Source organism: Macrobrachium rosenbergii, chromosome 35, assembly GCF_040412425.1.
Source record: "Macrobrachium rosenbergii isolate ZJJX-2024 chromosome 35, ASM4041242v1, whole genome shotgun sequence".
Classification (NCBI taxonomy): domain Eukaryota; kingdom Metazoa; phylum Arthropoda; class Malacostraca; order Decapoda; family Palaemonidae; genus Macrobrachium; species Macrobrachium rosenbergii.
In genome coordinates this window covers 722538-740810 of record NC_089775.1, presented here as the reverse complement: position 1 = coordinate 740810, position 18273 = coordinate 722538, and the positions used below count along the sequence as shown (strand labels likewise).

General features: G+C 38.0%; 1 protein-coding gene across 5 annotated transcripts; it reads left to right on the top strand.

The window, feature by feature from the left end:
- The first annotated feature begins 3290 nt into the window (after window positions 1-3290).
- Window positions 3291-16743, top strand: LOC136856279 (tripartite motif-containing protein 2-like). 5 transcript variants are annotated; one of them, XM_067133987.1, is made up of 10 exons: window positions 3291-3591; window positions 6909-6975; window positions 7392-7428; window positions 7975-8081; window positions 9998-10257; window positions 10575-10742; window positions 10884-11063; window positions 12611-13718; window positions 14256-14502; window positions 15181-16743. In XM_067133987.1, coding segments are annotated over exons 3-10 (2103 nt in total). In that variant the 5' UTR covers window positions 3291-3591; window positions 6909-6975; window positions 7392-7396; the 3' UTR covers window positions 15182-16743. The 5 variants fall into 5 exon arrangements, with proteins under 5 accessions (XP_066990088.1, XP_066990086.1, XP_066990090.1 ...); XM_067133985.1 differs by having other exon boundaries at window positions 3470-3591; window positions 9983-10257; XM_067133986.1 differs by having other exon boundaries at window positions 3516-3670; window positions 9983-10257.
- Window positions 16744-18273: the final 1530 nt, after the last annotated feature.

The following is an 18273-nucleotide window of genomic DNA, read 5'->3' as shown; positions in this document are numbered from 1 at the left end:
GAACACATTATTTGTAACCTTAAAAAAGTTTTAGAACTATTTAATCATTGGAAATTGGACAAGGTAGATTTTTTGCACATCTGTAATTGGCCTACATGTAAAACCTTATTTAAAATTCTCGCAAGATTTAGAAGTTCTCACTGCAATTGTACAAAGAAATTTAAAACCAGTTCACAGGGGTGCTGCAATTGTACTGAAGAATTTAATATGTAAAGTCTAAAAAAAATTATGGTCCTTGAGGGAGTGGTAGTGGACACCACCACTAAATCCTTCGCTTAGAAAATAAAAGTCAAATTGACGTGCAATTCTAGATTACAATGTTCACTGTCAAGTGTGTCGTTTTTGATGTCTCAAGTTCTTGAATGTCTTTTCGATCCTGGAAAAATATGATTGTCATCACTACTGCAACATTGAGACACATTATAGCCCACGTTACATACATTTATTCCAGCCTACATTTATTCCAGCCTACATTCAATTCAAGAATTACGAGAGCAACAGAAAAATAGATGATTAATACGTGGTGGAAAGACCAGATAGTCTTGCATAAGTTGACCTACATTGTACCACATTGTTACCAAGTAAACTGCAACAGGTAGATAATTAACAGGTGATATCCCCAGGTTGGCAAGGTATAAAAGGTAACTGTATTGCGTAAAATGCAGTTAGCTGAATGTAAGGGCCCCCTAAATGAATGTCCCAACAAAGTACTGTATAAGTTTAGCTTAGATTTTTGTAAATACGTCCCACTTTGGTAGAGAGATCAAAGACTCACAATTAGTGATGGGTACATAGGACCCATACCTGTTTGCAAAAACATGCCACAGACTGAGAGAGAGATTTTAAAAGGTTCTACCAAAAAATGTTGAGGTTTCTGGCTAGAGTAAACCAAAAACGTGCTGTCTGAAGAAGGAAACCTTTCAATTAACAGAATACATTTGTGAAAATCGAATTATCACCCCCACATAAACTGGTAAATGTGAACCAATTATCAAGCAGGAGACATTGATAGAAAGATCTATGCATTATTAAAATTCACCTCCAGGAACATTGCTAAATCATTGGTTCACTGAGTGCTGAATTCTCTTTGCTAAAGAAGAGTAGAAATTATCACTTGTGGTTCAACTGTCTCTAAGTGAGGTTCCAACACTTGGTAGAATCAAAAGGAGAGATTATTAAGAAAGCAGAAATCTTTCAATAAATGAACCCATAATAAACTTAAGATTTCCATTGGTATTTGGTGGTGTGGGCACTTAAATACAGTCTCAGTCTTGTAATAGCCTGTACAGTGTCAGTAGAAGTTTCAGTTACCAATCTGAGGAAAGCTAAATCTTTCAGAAATTACCAATGGTCTGAAAGAACTAGCTGTAATACAATTACTAATGTAATTATGAAAATTACAGTTCTTCTGACAAAAAACAATAAGGTCAAGATACTTAACCAATTAAAGAGTTACCTTTGCAGGTTCTGTCATTGAGTCAGAACTTCGAAAGGGTCTTAAAAGTGACAAAAATTACAAAAAGATTTATGTAGATTCGACTGCATACCAAACTAATGCTTATAGATCTGATAAAGGTTTGTGCACCTAACCCAAGGTAGGTCTATGGTATGGGGTTCAGTTTAAACTACAGGTAAGTCTGAAATATCTAAACTACTGAAACTTAAAATAGAAAATTAGTAGTACCATGAAACGTAAGATTTACTTATATAATAATAATTTGTGAAGAACAAAACGTAGGAAGTAAAATGTTCACCAGAGAACAGAATAACAATATAGATTTTTTTATAAGGTAAGTTATGAAAAACTAGAGGAAAATGTTTATATATATATATAGACATTTTTATAGAAAAGTTATTTATTTATCTCTCTCTCTCTCTCTCTCTCTCTCTCTCTCTCTCTCTCTCTCTCTCTCTCTCTCTCTCTCTCTCGTTGGCTTATTCTATACGTGGAAATGCATTATGTGTTTTAATTAAGAGTCTAAATCATTTAAATGTGCCTGACACTCTCTCTCTCTCTCTCTCTCTCTCTCTCTCTCTCTCTCTCTCTCTCTCTCATCTATATTAATTTCAGCTCGCCAATCTGGACAACTTCCGCTAACTTAGACCCAACTAAATTCTGTCTGTCAGTTCGTGACAACTCTCTCTCTCTCTCTCTCTCTCTCTCTCTCTCTCTCTCTCTCTCTCTCTCTCTCTCTCTCTCTCTCTCTCTCTCTCCGCACGAGCCCCCGAAATAAAAATGAATAAGTAAGTAGGTCCCTTGGCGCCACAGTGGCTCCACTGAAATGTTTATCCTGACACATTCAAGGTTAGGCGAAGCATATGACGCCCCCCCCCCAAAAAAAAAAAAAAATTTAAATGAGAATTTTTGGGAGTTAATCGATGTTAATAACATTTTGGGGAGTTTGATTACGGACCGTAAGCTTCTGAATAATGTTAATGAGTGCCTTTTGTTCGTTATACGAACCCGATGACTCAGAAAAATGTTCCAGATTATCGATTTGGTCAGATCTTGCGACTGCAAAGTAAACCTTAGACGTATAAGGTTGCGACAACCTCAAGTTTATTGTAATGTTATGGTTGTATTTAACGGTTTCTTTGGGTTGTAATGGAGTCATTACGCTACTGAAAAAAACAAAGAAACATAAAGGAGCGAGATCGCGACAGCTCTTTTGTTGGGAGGGGGTGAGGGGGGCGGGGAGGGAGGGTCGCCGCGGCGCCGAAAATGACGTAGTAGGGAATTTAAAAGGTTTCATTAACGTACATAACGGGATACAACCGGCATTTTCCAATTCCCGCCCCTGGATACAACTACAGGAATTAACAATATACAAAGAAACTCTCCCCATCTTTTTAAATAATTTTATTTTTAATTTTTTTAAGCGTACACCGCCATGGGCCGTTCTAATTCGTGACGTCACAAAAGAAAGCCCAATGGGAGAAATCTCGCGAGAAAGAAAGTTTTCGGGAGGAAAATAAAGCCGGGAAAATCGATTAGAATTTATTCCCATTCCTAAAAGTCTATGATGATCTGGTGTTAATAGGGAATGCCAGCATTTACGTCTTATTTTCAGTCATTGAGGAATCGACGAAAACAAAACATATAAACTCTCCGGCCATCGAGAGTCGATCGTGGATGAAAAGTCATAAATTCTTATGTGTACAAAAAGGAATTTAAGTATTTAACGCAACAAAAAGATACATTTTTAGCTAAAGATTATTAAATAATTATAGAATCATCTTTAATATCCATAATAAAGCCAATACCGACGTAATCCCTCCTTTCTCGAACGAAAACAAAACATCACAAACTCTCCGGCCATGGAGAGTCGATGGCGGACGAAAAGTCACGAATTCTACAACGAAAATAACGAAAATAACGAAATTTAACGTCATAATAAAATAGAAAAATAACTAATAATTAAAATAAATTAATAAATAACGAATTAGAAGTCTTAATAAGGCCAATAAACGCGAAAACAATCCGCTAATCCGTCCTCCAATCCTCGATGCGCGACAGACGACACGAGAGGGCCCAGCTGATCGTTATTGAATGTCTCTCGGGCCGTCGCGAATATCCCACTTTTTCACGTCGTGAGTACATTCTTTATCCTCCTCCGCCCTAAACGGACACGGATTCGTTTAGTACGGATTTAATTCTAACTTAATAAAGGTTTGAATCATTTCTTTTCCGCCGAAATGAGGCGAAATAGAGTGATATGTGTCGGGGGGCCTTAGGTTAGGCTTAATGAGGAGACGTTTTATCTGTTTATTTGTGCTTATTTAACCGTATTTTCTTTCATTAAATTGTATATATAACATTTATTATGAATTTAACACAAATTATCACTCATTTTACGCCTTATTTTTTCACTCGGCAGCCGATTGTATCGGCGGTCTGTGCGTACAGTTGGCCTCCTTTATATAGATATATTTATTATTATTTTATTGAATAAATTATATTTATATCAATATTATTTCAATATTATAAATTTATAACTTATTTTGGGCTTTGTTTCTCCCTCCACAGCTAATTATATTGCCGCCCTTGCTTACAGTAGGCCTCCACAGTAGGCTGCATCGGACGGACACCTCGGGGGGAATTTATACATTCAAATTAAATTCCCAAGAATTTTTATTATTTAAATACAAATTAACACTTATTTTAAGCCCAATTCCTCACTCCAAAATCAATTATATCGGCATTTTATCGCTTACAGTACTCCACCTCAGTAGCCCTTGGAGGTACTCCCAGAAATTCGTATTTTCATAATCAATTTATTTTCGGGCACCGATTTCCACTAGGACCATCTCCCTGGGGTGATTGGGCTTATGCCAGCATAGGCTAGCATTTACAGCAAGGCGGGGGCGAGGGGGAGGGGATGGTCCGCCATAGGCCAGGAGTAGGCGGCCATATTTTTTAGGGGAAGGTTAAAACTGCGATATTTACGAATTTATAGATTTAATCTTTATATTAAGGCCAATTCGACGTTACTCGAATTCCACAACTCGATATCCGGGTCAAAGGTCGCCATATTTTTCAGGGTTAGGGTAAAAAGTCGCACTGCTTCTAAATGTACGAATTATATCTCTTTATTAAGACAGATTTTGAGTTTATATGTAAAAATAATCATTATATTGGGGGACAAATTCGGTAATATTTTACCCAAATACCGTAACTCGATGTTGAATTCGCGAATATGCATATTTAATATTTTTAAGGAGACAAACTTTATATTATTTTACTTTAATACCATAGTAGGATGCCAGATACATAATAATTTAAATTTTATCATTGTACGGGGACAAATTATACATAATTTTTTTCAAATACCGTAATTTAAAATTAGAGGCTAAGGTCGCCCTCCATGAGGTTAGGTTAAAACTGTTTGTAAATATGTAAATTTAACCATTATAATTAATCAATTTTTGTATTATTTTACTCAGATACCATAACATGATTTGCAATTTACAAAGATGTAAATTTAATCTTCAAATTGAGACAAATTTGGTATTATTTTACTTTAATGTTAATTATATACAACGTCAAATTGATAAATCTTGAAATTTCATCATTATATGGAGACAGATTCGATATTATTTAACTTTAATACCAAAATGTGATGTCAGATTTTTAATGTGGTGTCCTTAAGTGACCTTAATATGCTTAATAGTAAAGTTGCACAAAAATCTATCACAAATTTAGTGTTACAGAGATATTTACTAACTTTCATGTTTTAATAATCATTTCCGTTGGGCCGGACGGGAGTGATTCAGGTCTTAAAGGAAAATTTTACCAAAAATTTCTTTGTTATTTACAGGCTTTAATTGATTGTCGTTATTAATTCATTTTGGGGTCCATTATACTTCAGTATTTGTCCATAATTTTGGAGCAATAAGAATAAAGTTTTATTTAAATCCAGTGAATATTAACAATATTTTTGAGAAATATGAATGATTTTAATCCTTTAGAACTTTCTCTTTTTTACCTAAGGTATATCTTTACTGAATATCCCCCAAGAGAAAGTTGAAAGATATTTGAAAATTCTGCAAAACGAGATTGAAACATTGATCGGCTTAAATTGTTGCCGAGGTATTGCACAAGATGAACTCGTAATGCAGTCATAGAAATATTATGAAGAAGGAAAGGCTTCATGGCAGTTTTTCTTAAGACTTTGGATGGAGATTGAAGAGACACCAGGTATCGGGTAGGCTAAGGGACGTAGAAAAATTCAAGAAGCTTTCGTTCGTTAACCGGTAACCATCCAAGTAATCGTCATTCAACCCTTCACGCTCTTTAATGGGAAAAATTTGCAGTCGTCGCTCGAACATTGGCGCTGTTCCGTCTTCCTGAGAAACTAATTTGTTTTCCATTCTTTATAAGGAGGAATGTTGCTATAAATTCAAAGCTGTTTCATTTCCTAATGTCACTATAACCTGGTATCATCCAAGTACCTGAGGACTCGGTGTACTGGTTCGGCACGGCAAGAATGAGGGAACTTTTATAGATAAGGAAATTGCTCAGAGGTGCTGTGTCTGAGGCAGTAATCAGGAAACTATCAACATTAAGATGAATTTGAAAGCCTACAAATTCACTCATATGGAAATTCATGCTGCAATTTTGGTGGATGAAACCTATTCGCATGGAACAAGCATACAGGGGCTATTAACTTGAAATTCAAGCTTCCAAAGAATGTTGGTTTCAGCTTCCCACCGCTGACCCCACACTGCGGCAGTCACTGATCGTGGTACAGAGCCGGTGGTTTTAGGGGTCTGACCTGTACTTTAATCCTGGTCGTTTTTCTGTACCTGTATTGGTCGTGTGAGCCGTTCTTGCGTTTGAGGAACTTCGAGCAAACTGGCAAATTCAGGCCTCTGTAGTTGGACATCTCTCGTTCTCAGCAGCCAATCTCAGATACAATTCAGCCATTGAAAGAAGCTTCAGACAGTGACTTTATTATCGCTGGCCGTAGCATCTGCGAAGAGAACAGACAAGCTACACTTTTTCGTACTTCACCTGGTATTTGGAGGGATGGGACGAACTCATGTTCTCGATCGTTCCTGAATTTACTGCAAAAACTAAAAACCGGTCAGTTGCTCGAGATTCAAGAGCTTCGCGGTTCCATCCCCGAGACTTTATTGATGGGTTATAAGATGACCTCCTGTGTCTGATGAGAGTTGAGTAGTGTCACATAAACAGGACTCGATACCTTAGACCTGTCGGTCTCCAATAGCAGGCAGAAGTAGGTTCCCAAAGACACTGTTGCATTCAGGTCTTGCGAGGTCATCAAATGAGTATACCAATTACCCTACAAGATGTACAGTGATGTAATCCGTAGTAGCGTCCTTGAATTTAGTGGAATTAATCCGTTCATCTGGTTAGGGAGAAACTAATCTTTCCGTCTTTGCAGAGTACCTCACGGAGATGGCCGAGGCGTGAACACAGAAACTGCTGTTTCTGCGATATGCTTGAATAAGGTGAGGAAAAAGGACTACGATTTCTTCGTAACGTATGGTTTGCCTTTTGCTTATTTATATATTTGTACACCGTAGGCCATCTACGGAAGTAAATCAGTCCATTGCGTTTTTACCATAGGTACCCATTACCCTAGGTAGCCGGCTTAGGTCAAAACTTGGCAGCCGGATATGTATAACTCATGATCTTACATTCGATGCTAATCGAAACTCGTATAGAGATGTCGGTGATGATGATGGAGTTGGGATCATTTTACAAGGAAGACGAGACGTGGAACCTTACTCTTATAGAGCGTTGGTTTAGTTTTTTCTTTGGGATTTTTGGCAAACATTACTTAAGGAAAAATAGACATTATGGTGTCACTGTTGAGAAGCCATTTTCATATGCGATTATTTAATAACCTGTTTTTTCCCGGCAGGAGTAATGTGGTGTTGTCGACCCGCGTTCCAGCTACAGTAAGTAAACCTCTCTCTCTCTCTCTCTCTCTCTCTCTCTCTCTCTCTCTCTCTCTCTCTCTCTCTCACTTTGGTATTATGTATGCCATCAGAAATGGAATGGACATACCTCTGTACCCACCTAAAAGTCAGGACCGATGAACGTCATTTTACATAAATGTAAAAAATGTAGAATTTCAGCTGTAATATGAAAGCCTATGCTCAAATAACCTGCCTTAAAAGATAATTGGCTGTTTAAATGATCTGTCTTCAAGAAACCAACTTTGCTAATGATTCATAAAACTTAAGGTAGAAGCAACCGACCAACGGGATACGACTGTATTCGGTTGTATGTAAATTTCATCTCGCTACGGTAATTTAGGTCGGCAATACAGTAATTTAAATAGATAATCAAGTCAGTTTCCTGTTGTCATTGAGCCTGTCTCAAGGATCCATTCTAATGTAATAGACAGAGGGAAAGTTAAAGAAGTTAAACAGCAGAGTGAGGAGGTAGCAGGGGATACGGAAATCGAGGGCGATTAACCGACATACATTTGTTCTCCTCAGCCGAGGCGTGGGTCGGGAAGAGGTAATGTCGTCTACTCTGGTCGAAACAGTTTCTATCAACTATGAGGACTTCAACGAATCTTTCTTGACCTGCGGCACTTGCTTATGTAAGTATAAAGACCAGGAATGTGTCGTTAAGTAGGTTTGGTTATATTTATTGTGTACAGTTTTGTAGGAATTGGTAGTTGGAATCTAATCTCTCTCTCTCTCTCTCATTCCTTCTTTGACGTGCTGATATGTCAGTATATGTCCTTATGTTGGTTCTGAATTCCCTTTTTTGTGAGTTTGAATTTAATGTTAAGTTTCCGATTCCTAATTAGTTTTCTTTATTGATTTATTTAATACAAAGGAATGCATTCACTCTTTTGAAATTGAGAGAATACAAGAATTTTTAGCATAATATTAACCTTCCTGTTGATTCAGTCACAACTCTGGCTAAGCCTCTTTTGACACATCCTCTGTTCAAATGCCTCTATCAACACTGGGTACACCCTGACCCATGAATTTTTATATATCTAATGAGTGCTCATGTACATGTGATCTCCAGTATTGTAGCATCAAGTGTTTCCAAGAATCTTCTGGAAATCATCCAATCTTATCTCATTTTAAAGGTACCATCTTCTCTCCTCACTTGTTTGTAGGTTTACCTCTGTGTAAGAAAATTGGCTCATTTTTCCCTCTCTCAATCTTTGTATTTGAAATCCACGGCTTATCCTAACCCATTCTAGAACTTTTTCAGCAACTTCTGCTTGGATTTTGATTTCTGAAGTGAGGGTTTTACCTGCTGTGAAGAACTTGCAGCCAGTATTCTTGATCTTTCTGTAGTCTCTGATCCCTCCAACAGCCTTTACGGCAAATTATCTTTTCCTGGGTCTTGTTTATGTTCATTTAGTGGACTAATACGTTTTCCTTTCGTATGCCGTCTCCTTCAATGCAACTCCATGTATGGGACTTTTGAGACTTGCTGGCAGGCAGACATAGAGACCTTTCTTCTTGATTATCGTGGAAGGTGCAGTCCTTTGGTATTGTTAGGGCATTACCATAGCTAGATATTTCTCCTTTTGAAACTCTCAGTGGTAATACTAAAGGTATCGGTCATCACAGCTTCTTCGAATCACTGTATCTTTCTCTTGAATCATTGGTCCCTCATAATATGTGTGCATTACGACTCTAGCCAAAGTGTCGTTTGAATAAGAAGCTTCCACGGAACAGAAAACCTTCTTGTGAAAAAAGAGAAAACACTTCAAAGCTAAGAGGACTCATGTTAAACACAGGGAAAATGCAAGTACCCACGTCTCGAAGAGCACAAAAGAATTACAGGCCTTATACATACAGCATCAGTTCCTGTTCTATCTACCAATAGCATTCTATCAGTAAACAAAGTAAAGAGATTTTAAAGACGAGAGATTGCAGAATGCTAAGACACATTTTCAGAATGTCACAGGAAGATCGCATTAAAAATGAAGAGGTCGCAGAGGTGTGGTTGGCGTGGTTTTGACATGTGATGAGAATGGGGGAAAAACAATTAGTCAGAAAAGCAGTAAGTACAGAAGTTGCGGGACAAAGACCAGTAGAAAAGGTTAGGCAAGAACCTGGACCAGACTGGAATTCAACCAGAAATGAAAATCTTGACACCGAAGCATTCAGGGTAATGATTTATAAGATGGTTTTTGTGGGTTTTAACGTATTGGTTTAGGTACTCGCTGGTCTGTAGCAAGTAGTTTGGGAAGTTTAAGTCGACTGGTGAAAGCAAACGGTATATATGAGATCTTCGTAGAATATTACATAGAACATTTGCAAGTTGCTCTCAGAACATTATAAAACGTACAAAACAAATTTATGTTTTTCGTTGCGTTCTGAACTTTACGTACGCCTGAATTACACCACCGTACTTTTAAGTAATCGGTTAATTTTACGTAATTGATTGCCCCGTCACTTATACTGAGTTCCTTTTAAGTTACTAGTATTTTTTCACTGCCCCAAAACAATTCAACACGTGTCAATATAGTGTCTCTGTGGGCAGGTTCTTTCGATGGCGGGGAACACACTCCCAAGTTACTTCACTGCTCCCACACGGTATGTCTTCACTGTCTCACCCGCATCGTCGCTTCCCACGCCCGAGACGACGGGACCTTCCGCTGCCCGATATGCAGGGAGTCGATACGCATCCCTTCCGGGGGGGTAGCGGCTCTCCCCCCGTCGTTTTTGGTGAACCAGTTGTTGGACCTGATGTCCCGTCAGAGGAGGGAAGTTATACCAAAGTGTTCTACACATGCTAATCAAGTAAGGCAGAAGTATTGTGCGTAAAAGTAATGAATATTATTGATGGAATTATCATTTACAATTTTGATATTCTGTGCTAGCCTATGATGGTAAATGAATTAAAAGTGTATTTTTGAAATGAACCTTTCCTCTCCATTATGTAGTTTTTACTTCCGCACCAGTGGTAGTAAAAGCTATATAATGGCGAGGTAATTATTTAAAGAATAAATATTAAATGAAGTATTTATATTTTGAAGTCCTCTTTCAGTAATGTTACACCATAGGCTAATTATTATCAACATACTGATGACGTCTCCTAACAACCTTTGTCTCCACAGGAATTGTTGTTTTGTGAATCCTGTGATCTCGTTTTTTGCACACAATGTAGCAATGGCTCCCACCAGGGAAACGCAGCCAGCTACCAACACACGGTCATTCCACTTTCCATCGCCATCAAGAGGATGTCGGAAATTTTATGTTATAAGGCGAACGAATGTTACTCTAAGGTGAGTTTTAGTGACTTGTCGTTCGAAAAGGCTCGATACTCGAAGATCGTTTGTCGATACTCAAAGATCGTTTGTCGTTCATTGCGTACCTTCCTCCTTCATTGCTAAGGTTCTCGGTAAACTTCCGCTTGTCGTTTTCAGTTGAACGAAGCGAGCGATGCCGTCACTTCCGAGATGCACCAGCTCGACCACGTCGTGGACTCTACGTTCGAGGACGTCAACCGATCATTCCAGACCATCATCGACGCCATCGAGCGGAGGAGAGAAGCCGTTATAAGTAATGTGAAGAAGATGAGAGACGAGAAGAAAAAAGTTTTGCAGGCAAGTGGATTCCAGTAGAGCGTTGTCTTGGTTAAGTGTGTAAGTGAAAAGAACAGTTAGAAGAATTATACATTTCAACTCTCATTCGCAAGTGTTGGGATTAAGGGAACTTGCTGTGTTTGAATGTCAATTCAAGATGATGATTATTATTCTAATTATTGTTATAATTCAGAAGATCAACCCTATTCATATGGAAAAAGCCTGTATGAATAGGGATTTGTCTTCTGAATAATAGTAAGAATACAGATTATTCAAATGTTATAATGTATACTTAAAGTGAATTACAGGAAGTTTTAATTGGCAAAAGCACCTCTCAAAGACTTTTAGCATCTATATTTCTGAAGGATGTATAAATTAGTACAAATGAAACTGTTAGTTCTAATCGATTTTAATGTAACATGGCTGTAATCTTTATAGGTTTGATAGAACTTTTCATGTTAATAGCGTAAAATGAATATTGGAAGTAGGAAAGGTTAAAAAGTTTGACAGCTAGGCGTCGAGTCACCCCAAAGAAATAGATAATGAAATGAATGGAGTCTATTTCTGTACTGTAATCTGTATGCAACATAACAAGGATGGCATTTAGGGTTTCTATACGAGTATATATGATTTTTAAAACCAAATGCTGTCAGTCATTTGGTTGCTTTTCGTAATGCTTGCCGTACTCGGCTCTCCAACGAAACCAACTGTATCCTGGCTCGCATACGAGATCGAACCCTTTAGGCCAGTCTAACAAAAGCATAAATTTGACACAGTATCTGATTAAACAACTTTCCAGAACATTAAGAGGACTTAGTAGAGTATAAATGATCTTCATAAAGTTCTTTTCAGCCGTGGCCTCATTACGATGCCGTAACTGCTTTAGCTCGTACGCGGAACAAACCTGGGTCTTAACGCTCGTGCCAAACAAACGCTGAACACAAAAACAGCGAAGAAACGCAGGCAAAAGCAAAAACAAGCAGAAGGAAAGAAAGAAATGGCCTCTCTCATCGGCTGTAAGAAAAAACTAAGACGTCACGGGGTTGAAATGAGGTCGCTGCCCGCTTCCCCATCTCACCTCCCTGACGGATGCCAGATGCCACCAGTTCCTTGCATAAACAGTTCTTGTTTTTATTTTTGCCGGTTTCTGACTGGCGCCAGAAGATTTATCCTAATGTTAAGACCGCAGGTTTGGTAGCTATGAATAATATAAATTAATTTAAATTTGTCATTTTTGTTTGATATGTAAAAGTAAGTTTGGTTTTTATGTAGAGTTTTCACAAAGTATAAGAGTAAACAAACGTATTATAGATTTGTCACCATGTATAAATTTTACAGATAGATGAAAGATAATCTTTCAGAAATGCATGAAAGCAAAACTGATCCAAGCCCCTTTTGGGAAATTTTTTGATGTATTTTTGAATTTTTTGTGGTATTACCAGCTGACTGGGATGTATGAAATTAAGCATTATTTGAAATTAATTACGTGGTTTTTGGTTGCATTGTGACTTATCATCTGTAATTGTAAGTAATGTGAATCGAATAAAAACTTCTGGGGGCATTTTCAGGACCAGCTGGACATCATTGAATCGGAGAGAAGAAAAGTTCAACAGGAATGCGAGGGTCTACAGTACCAAGTCGAGGTCCGGAACATCACCAAAAAGATCGCCCATCTCAACACAAAAATCGACTCGCTCTCTACTTTGGTCGAACCTCGGGAAAATTCCTTCCTCAGGTTTGAAAGCCACCATAACGAAGCCTTCGACCAAATCCAGAACACGATTGAGGACTACGGGAGAGTCTTCAGCAGCAAAACGTTCCCGAGCCTTTGTTTCATGAAGGCCAGAAAAGCCATGACGCACTTGCGGAGTGAGGTGATCGTCCACACGGTGGACTACGACGGAGAGAGCCAGAGCACTGGTGGGGATCCGGTGGAAGCGGTCGTGAAGACGGAAAACGGGGACTTTGTAGAGAGCCAGGTGGAAGACAACGACAACGGCACGTACTCCGTATTCTTCACCCCCGAGCAGGGAGGGAACCACAGCGTGTCCGTCAAAATCTTCGGCAGGTCGATCAAGGAGAGCCCTCTCCTGGTCGAGGTCATAGACGAACACAATCCCGACATAGTGTACGGTAGTAGGGGGTCCGGCAAGGACCAGTTCATGCAGCCGGTGGGCATTTGCATAGACGACAACGAGTACATGTACGTGGCCGACACGGGGAATTCGCGGATCAAGGTCCTGAGCCCCCAGTTGAAAGAGGTGCAGCACGTGGTCGGTGACGCCCTGGAGGGCAGGAGTGTGACGGGGCTAACGAGAACTCCCAGTGGCTCTCTTGTGTTTGTGAACTGGAGAAAGAAAACGGTGACGGAGGTGACGTCGTCCGGGCAGCTCCTCTCTCAGTTCACGCACGAACAGTTGGTGGAACCCACCACTGTAGCTGTGAATAACGACGGTGAGATTTTAGTGGTAGACAATGCGGTGAATTCCATATTTATATTTTTACCCGGTGGCAAGTTAGTCAGAAAGTGGGGTGTGAAGGGGAACAAACCTGGCCAGCTCGGTTCGGTGGCGGCCATTTGTACAGGTCCGGAGAACGAGGTGGTTGTCGCAGACTCCAGAATACAAGTGTTTTCTCCGGAAGGCCAGTACTTACGTACAATATTCGAAACTAAAGGTGAGACCTGTGTTGGTTTGGTATGTTTTTGATGATACAAAATTTATTATTATACTAACCTGCCTGCATTGATTGTGTTTTTGCCAACACAAACCCTTTTGTAATTATGCTACTTAATACATATTTTTGTCGGACAAAGTCAGCACAAGACTAGAATATTCAGGTATGGTTATCACTGAACAAAAGGTTGGGTCTGTTACTGATAACTGGTATTTATCATACTTGAACAATTGAGAGCTATAGACGTTACTTCACATTGTGTTTCATCTCACAGCTCTTTCTCTGTTAGCAAGTTTTCTCTAATTAGAATGTAACTTTTAAGCCCAATTTTACCTAGCGGGGACTGAAACAGGAAAAGCAGCCCAAAGAGAATAGTAGAAGACCAAGAAATTTGGGCAGAAATCACACAAAGACAGTCTGGTGTCTTCCATAGTTTGTGTTTGGAATAATCTGGAAGATAAAGATTGTATAGTTTAAGGTTCTCACCTCGCCTTTCTCCCGCCAAATATTTATGACTCATGTCCTACTTAATTCCAGGCAAGGGGCCAAAAGGTACTTACGGTGGCATATTCCTCGATCCCAAGGGACTCCTCCTAGCGACGCGACAGGAACGGAACAACTCGTGCATTCAGGTATTCGACTACACGTTAGGGACCCTCATATTCACGATCGACTCTCGCGAAGCCAAACTCAGACGTCCGTCAGGCCTGGCAACTACGCGCGACGGATACGTCATCATTGTAGATCTGGGAAACGACTGTGTTAAGAAGTTTAGATATATGTAGTGAGTATGTGTTTCTGTGTAGTTCTGTAGTTGTAATGTCGTAGGGCGTACGTCCTCTGCTGATTAAACCATTCGTCCATTATGTTTTTAATGACCTCTTCGCGTAGCCTGTTATTTAAGCAGAGATAGAATTCAGAATTGCAATCGTGCAAGACACATCGTCCAAAGTTGCATTTATGTGACAACCGCCAGTATAGTTTGGTACTGACTTATTAGTAAAGAATTCTTTATTCTTTTCCACATCACATAATAATGTTTTTAAGGCATATTACATCTAATGTGATGGATGGAAAGGTAGGTGATTAACACAAAGGAACTTCTTTGAGCAGACTTAGAGCTTAATCCTACTTGTGTATAATGCGAGGTCTTTGTTATTGCAGTGATTTTTCTACTTATTCTCATCATTAAAAGAAGCAAGACCTTTTTATTGTTTGGTCAGACTTAGTTCATGGTTCATGTAGTAGTGTCAAGGTAAAAGTTATGATGAGGGAATAACAAAAAAGTTTATAATAATAGTTGAATAACTCAGATTCTTTAGTATTTTAAGAAATTATTATGAAGACTGAAGTTCTTGGTTACTACAAGTACTTATAAATATACGTATGCTTTCAGTTTTGTATTTATAAATTCAAGTAGGGGAACTTTTGAGTTATCATTAATTATTAAAACCTTTTTCAGGTCCAGTTACTTAAAACCTATCAAGCACTCCTCGGTTCGAAGAAGAGGGAGTGGCCACACACGCAGCGCATAATGGCACACTCGTCAAAATTATTACACGAGTTCGGTTTGGGTTTTACGAAGCAGCGGTCTCGTAGGAACTCCGACGGACGTTTGAACATCGTTTTGCGAAATCACAGTTATCTTTTCCAGGATCGGCCCGTAACTTAAAAGAAACATCCTTGCCAGAGCATATGTACCTGACTACACGGAGATAATTCAGTAAATGTCGTTGGAGAACTCGACGACCAACACCTGTGGTAGGACGCCACGAAGTCTGAATCATAATGTGTCACATTCAGGGAAAGACTGCATTTAACAAGTAACTTAGTATAATACGTTTGTTACCGTATATACATTGTTCATCCTTTTTCCTAAACTAAAATGTTATGTATTGTACTTAATGGAGACTTAGAAGAGAGATTCTTTTTACCTTTTAAAGATGCTGTTAGCGCAGGTGTCTTAGATAGAACCTCTGAAGTTACGTAGCGTACGCGAGCGTCTGCGTCCCGAGAACATCGCTGGAGGCACGGCAACATTCGTGAATACACATTGGCAAGCTAGGTGTACCTGAATTACTAGTATGAATAGCTCCTTTTTCAGCAGCAGACTATTTTGGATGCCAACAATCAAAATGTAAATAAGTACCCGAGCGCTTGGACTTGAAACATGTCGTCTGAGAAGTAGTTTTGAATGTTTACAAAAAAGCAGTTTTCAGCGCGGATTTGTATAACCACTTCTTTGCATAATGTAAAGTGAGGTAGGTTATTTTGTATTTTGCGTCGTTTTATCGGACACGAAACCTATTCTCCCCCCTCCCTCCCTCCCTTGCTGCGTTGAGAGACGAGTTAGATGTACGTTGAACCGTTACAAGCATTCCCAGTGAGGCGTCTTCGCGGAGACTGTGTGTTTTGCACGTGCTTTCAGCAAAGGGTATTTAATTCCCTCCACACTAAGCTTAGTGCACTAGTGAAATCGGTAAAGTTTATGGTGTAATATGGAACCGGAATGTACAGGTGTGGTTTTCCGACCCCTGCGTCCTCTTAAATTGCATGTGGAAGTTCTTAATCTACCCCTTTTCTTTCGGAGGTGGCTGTCACGAATACCGGTAGTAGTTTTGTATTGGGTAAATTATCAGATGGAACATACAGTATATAATTCCTCCAGATTTCCTTGTGTTCATTTTAAAGCTTTATTGGAAGACTTTAAAACTCGGTAATAAAGTTCGACAGAGAAAACTTATGGAAAGTATTTATTATCAATATTCCCCTTCCTAGAAGTATTGGGTTACGAATAAAATAGAGAGTTTGTTGTTACCTTCAATTCCTATATAGAAATGAAGATTTTATTCCGCTAGGCGAAGGACTCTGTAATTAATTACGAGTGAGTGAGCGTAAATTCCGACTGTACTTAGTGAACTCCTCAGATATAGTGAGAGTTGTATGTATATTACAATCTCTTCATTTGAGCTGTTTCGGTTAGCTGTAGTAAGTTTTATTTTAATGTAATAAATTATAAATATTTCCTTGGCGTTTCCTTATCGTCCTATGGTACGTAAGTGCTTGTGATAACATTTTTAAGATAGCCAAGATATGGAGTGACCTCATATTCATAGTATTTGAGCTAAAAAAAAGTAATAGTTTTAAAAGCGTGACTTTGTTACACCACAAAGAAACTACAAAGGTTAAACTATTTATATACAAAGACTTTAATATTCCAGAATTAATGTAAGCCTAAGATAAGAATCTAAAATGTATCAACTATGGCAGGTCAAATTCATTTCATCTGAGGTCTTATGGATGCAATGTCAGTCCAGATACCTTCTCTGAGGCAGGGGTATGCTTATATAAACCCTATAGCTTATATTTAGCTTAGACTAAGCTATCCAAAACACTACCAATATCCCTTAAACAGGACGTGGCCAAACTGGTTATCAAATGGTATTCCTTCCCTTATTAGGGCCACAGCTACTGAACATAACCCCATTTTAAGGACCAGTGTCCTACCTAATCTAATTTGCCCCATGATGTTAATTATAGCCTGGGACCCCATTAGTGACCACGGCCATTAAATCTTGAGAATTTTAGTGTAATTCTACCTTTAGTATATAAACATTAACTAACATTTATTTGATATATAACCCTATCTGAATTCCGGCCAACGTCAGGTTAGGTATCCTCGTTATACTCAATAACAATTTAATACGTCGTTTAAACGACTTTCCTTACATAACTGCCATTTTTATTCATATATAACAAATAAATATTCAAAAACTACTTAATTATTTAATTAAATAACCGATTACTATAAAAAAAGCAATTAAATATGCTAAAATAGGTTTAATGGGGACGTAAACATTGGAAAGTGACCCGGGGTAATTTTGCAAGGAGAAGAAGAAGAAGATTTGTCTAAATTTTCTCAATTATTAAATCAGTGTTGCTGGAGACTTCGTAGAGGAAGGTCCTCGTTCATTCCTGCTCGAAATCCCAAAAAACGTGGTTGGGGGGGAATTTTAATCGATTTATATATTTAAATATGGCGTCTTGGAGGTGATAATTGATTTTATTATTGGCAGGTGTATAATTATCATTCAGAATTCGACGTATTGTAAATGGTACATTTTAATAAAATTATTATTATTAATTATTAATTATTATTATTATTATTATTATTATTATTATTATTATTATTATGTTATCGTAAGGTTCAAATATCGCGTTAAAAATGTTACTTAATTTAATAGACAATTGGATTACTTATATATTTATTTTTAAAAAATATATATATATATATATATATATATATATATATATATATATATATATATATATATATATATATATATATATATATATATATATATATATATATATATATATTTCTTTATAAACACGAAATATATAATTTTATTTTGAAAAATTATAGATTTTATTTTGTATCAAAAATATCTTTAATTAACTTATAATATCAATTTTATATTCAGAGTATAATGCAATAATGAGTAATAATGAATATACGAGTTTTAAAACTACATTTAGACATCCTTTTTCAAAT

Coding starts and splice junctions, on each gene's coding strand:
- LOC136856279 (XM_067133985.1), top strand. CDS start 7,397: ATGTGGTGTTGTCGACCCGCGTTCCAGCTACA. Junction 11,064..12,610: donor AGAAGAAAAAAGTTTTGCAG/GCAAGTGGATTC, acceptor GGGCATTTTCAG/GACCAGCTGGACATCATTGA. Junction 13,719..14,255: donor TACAATATTCGAAACTAAAG/GTGAGACCTGTG, acceptor ACTTAATTCCAG/GCAAGGGGCCAAAAGGTACT.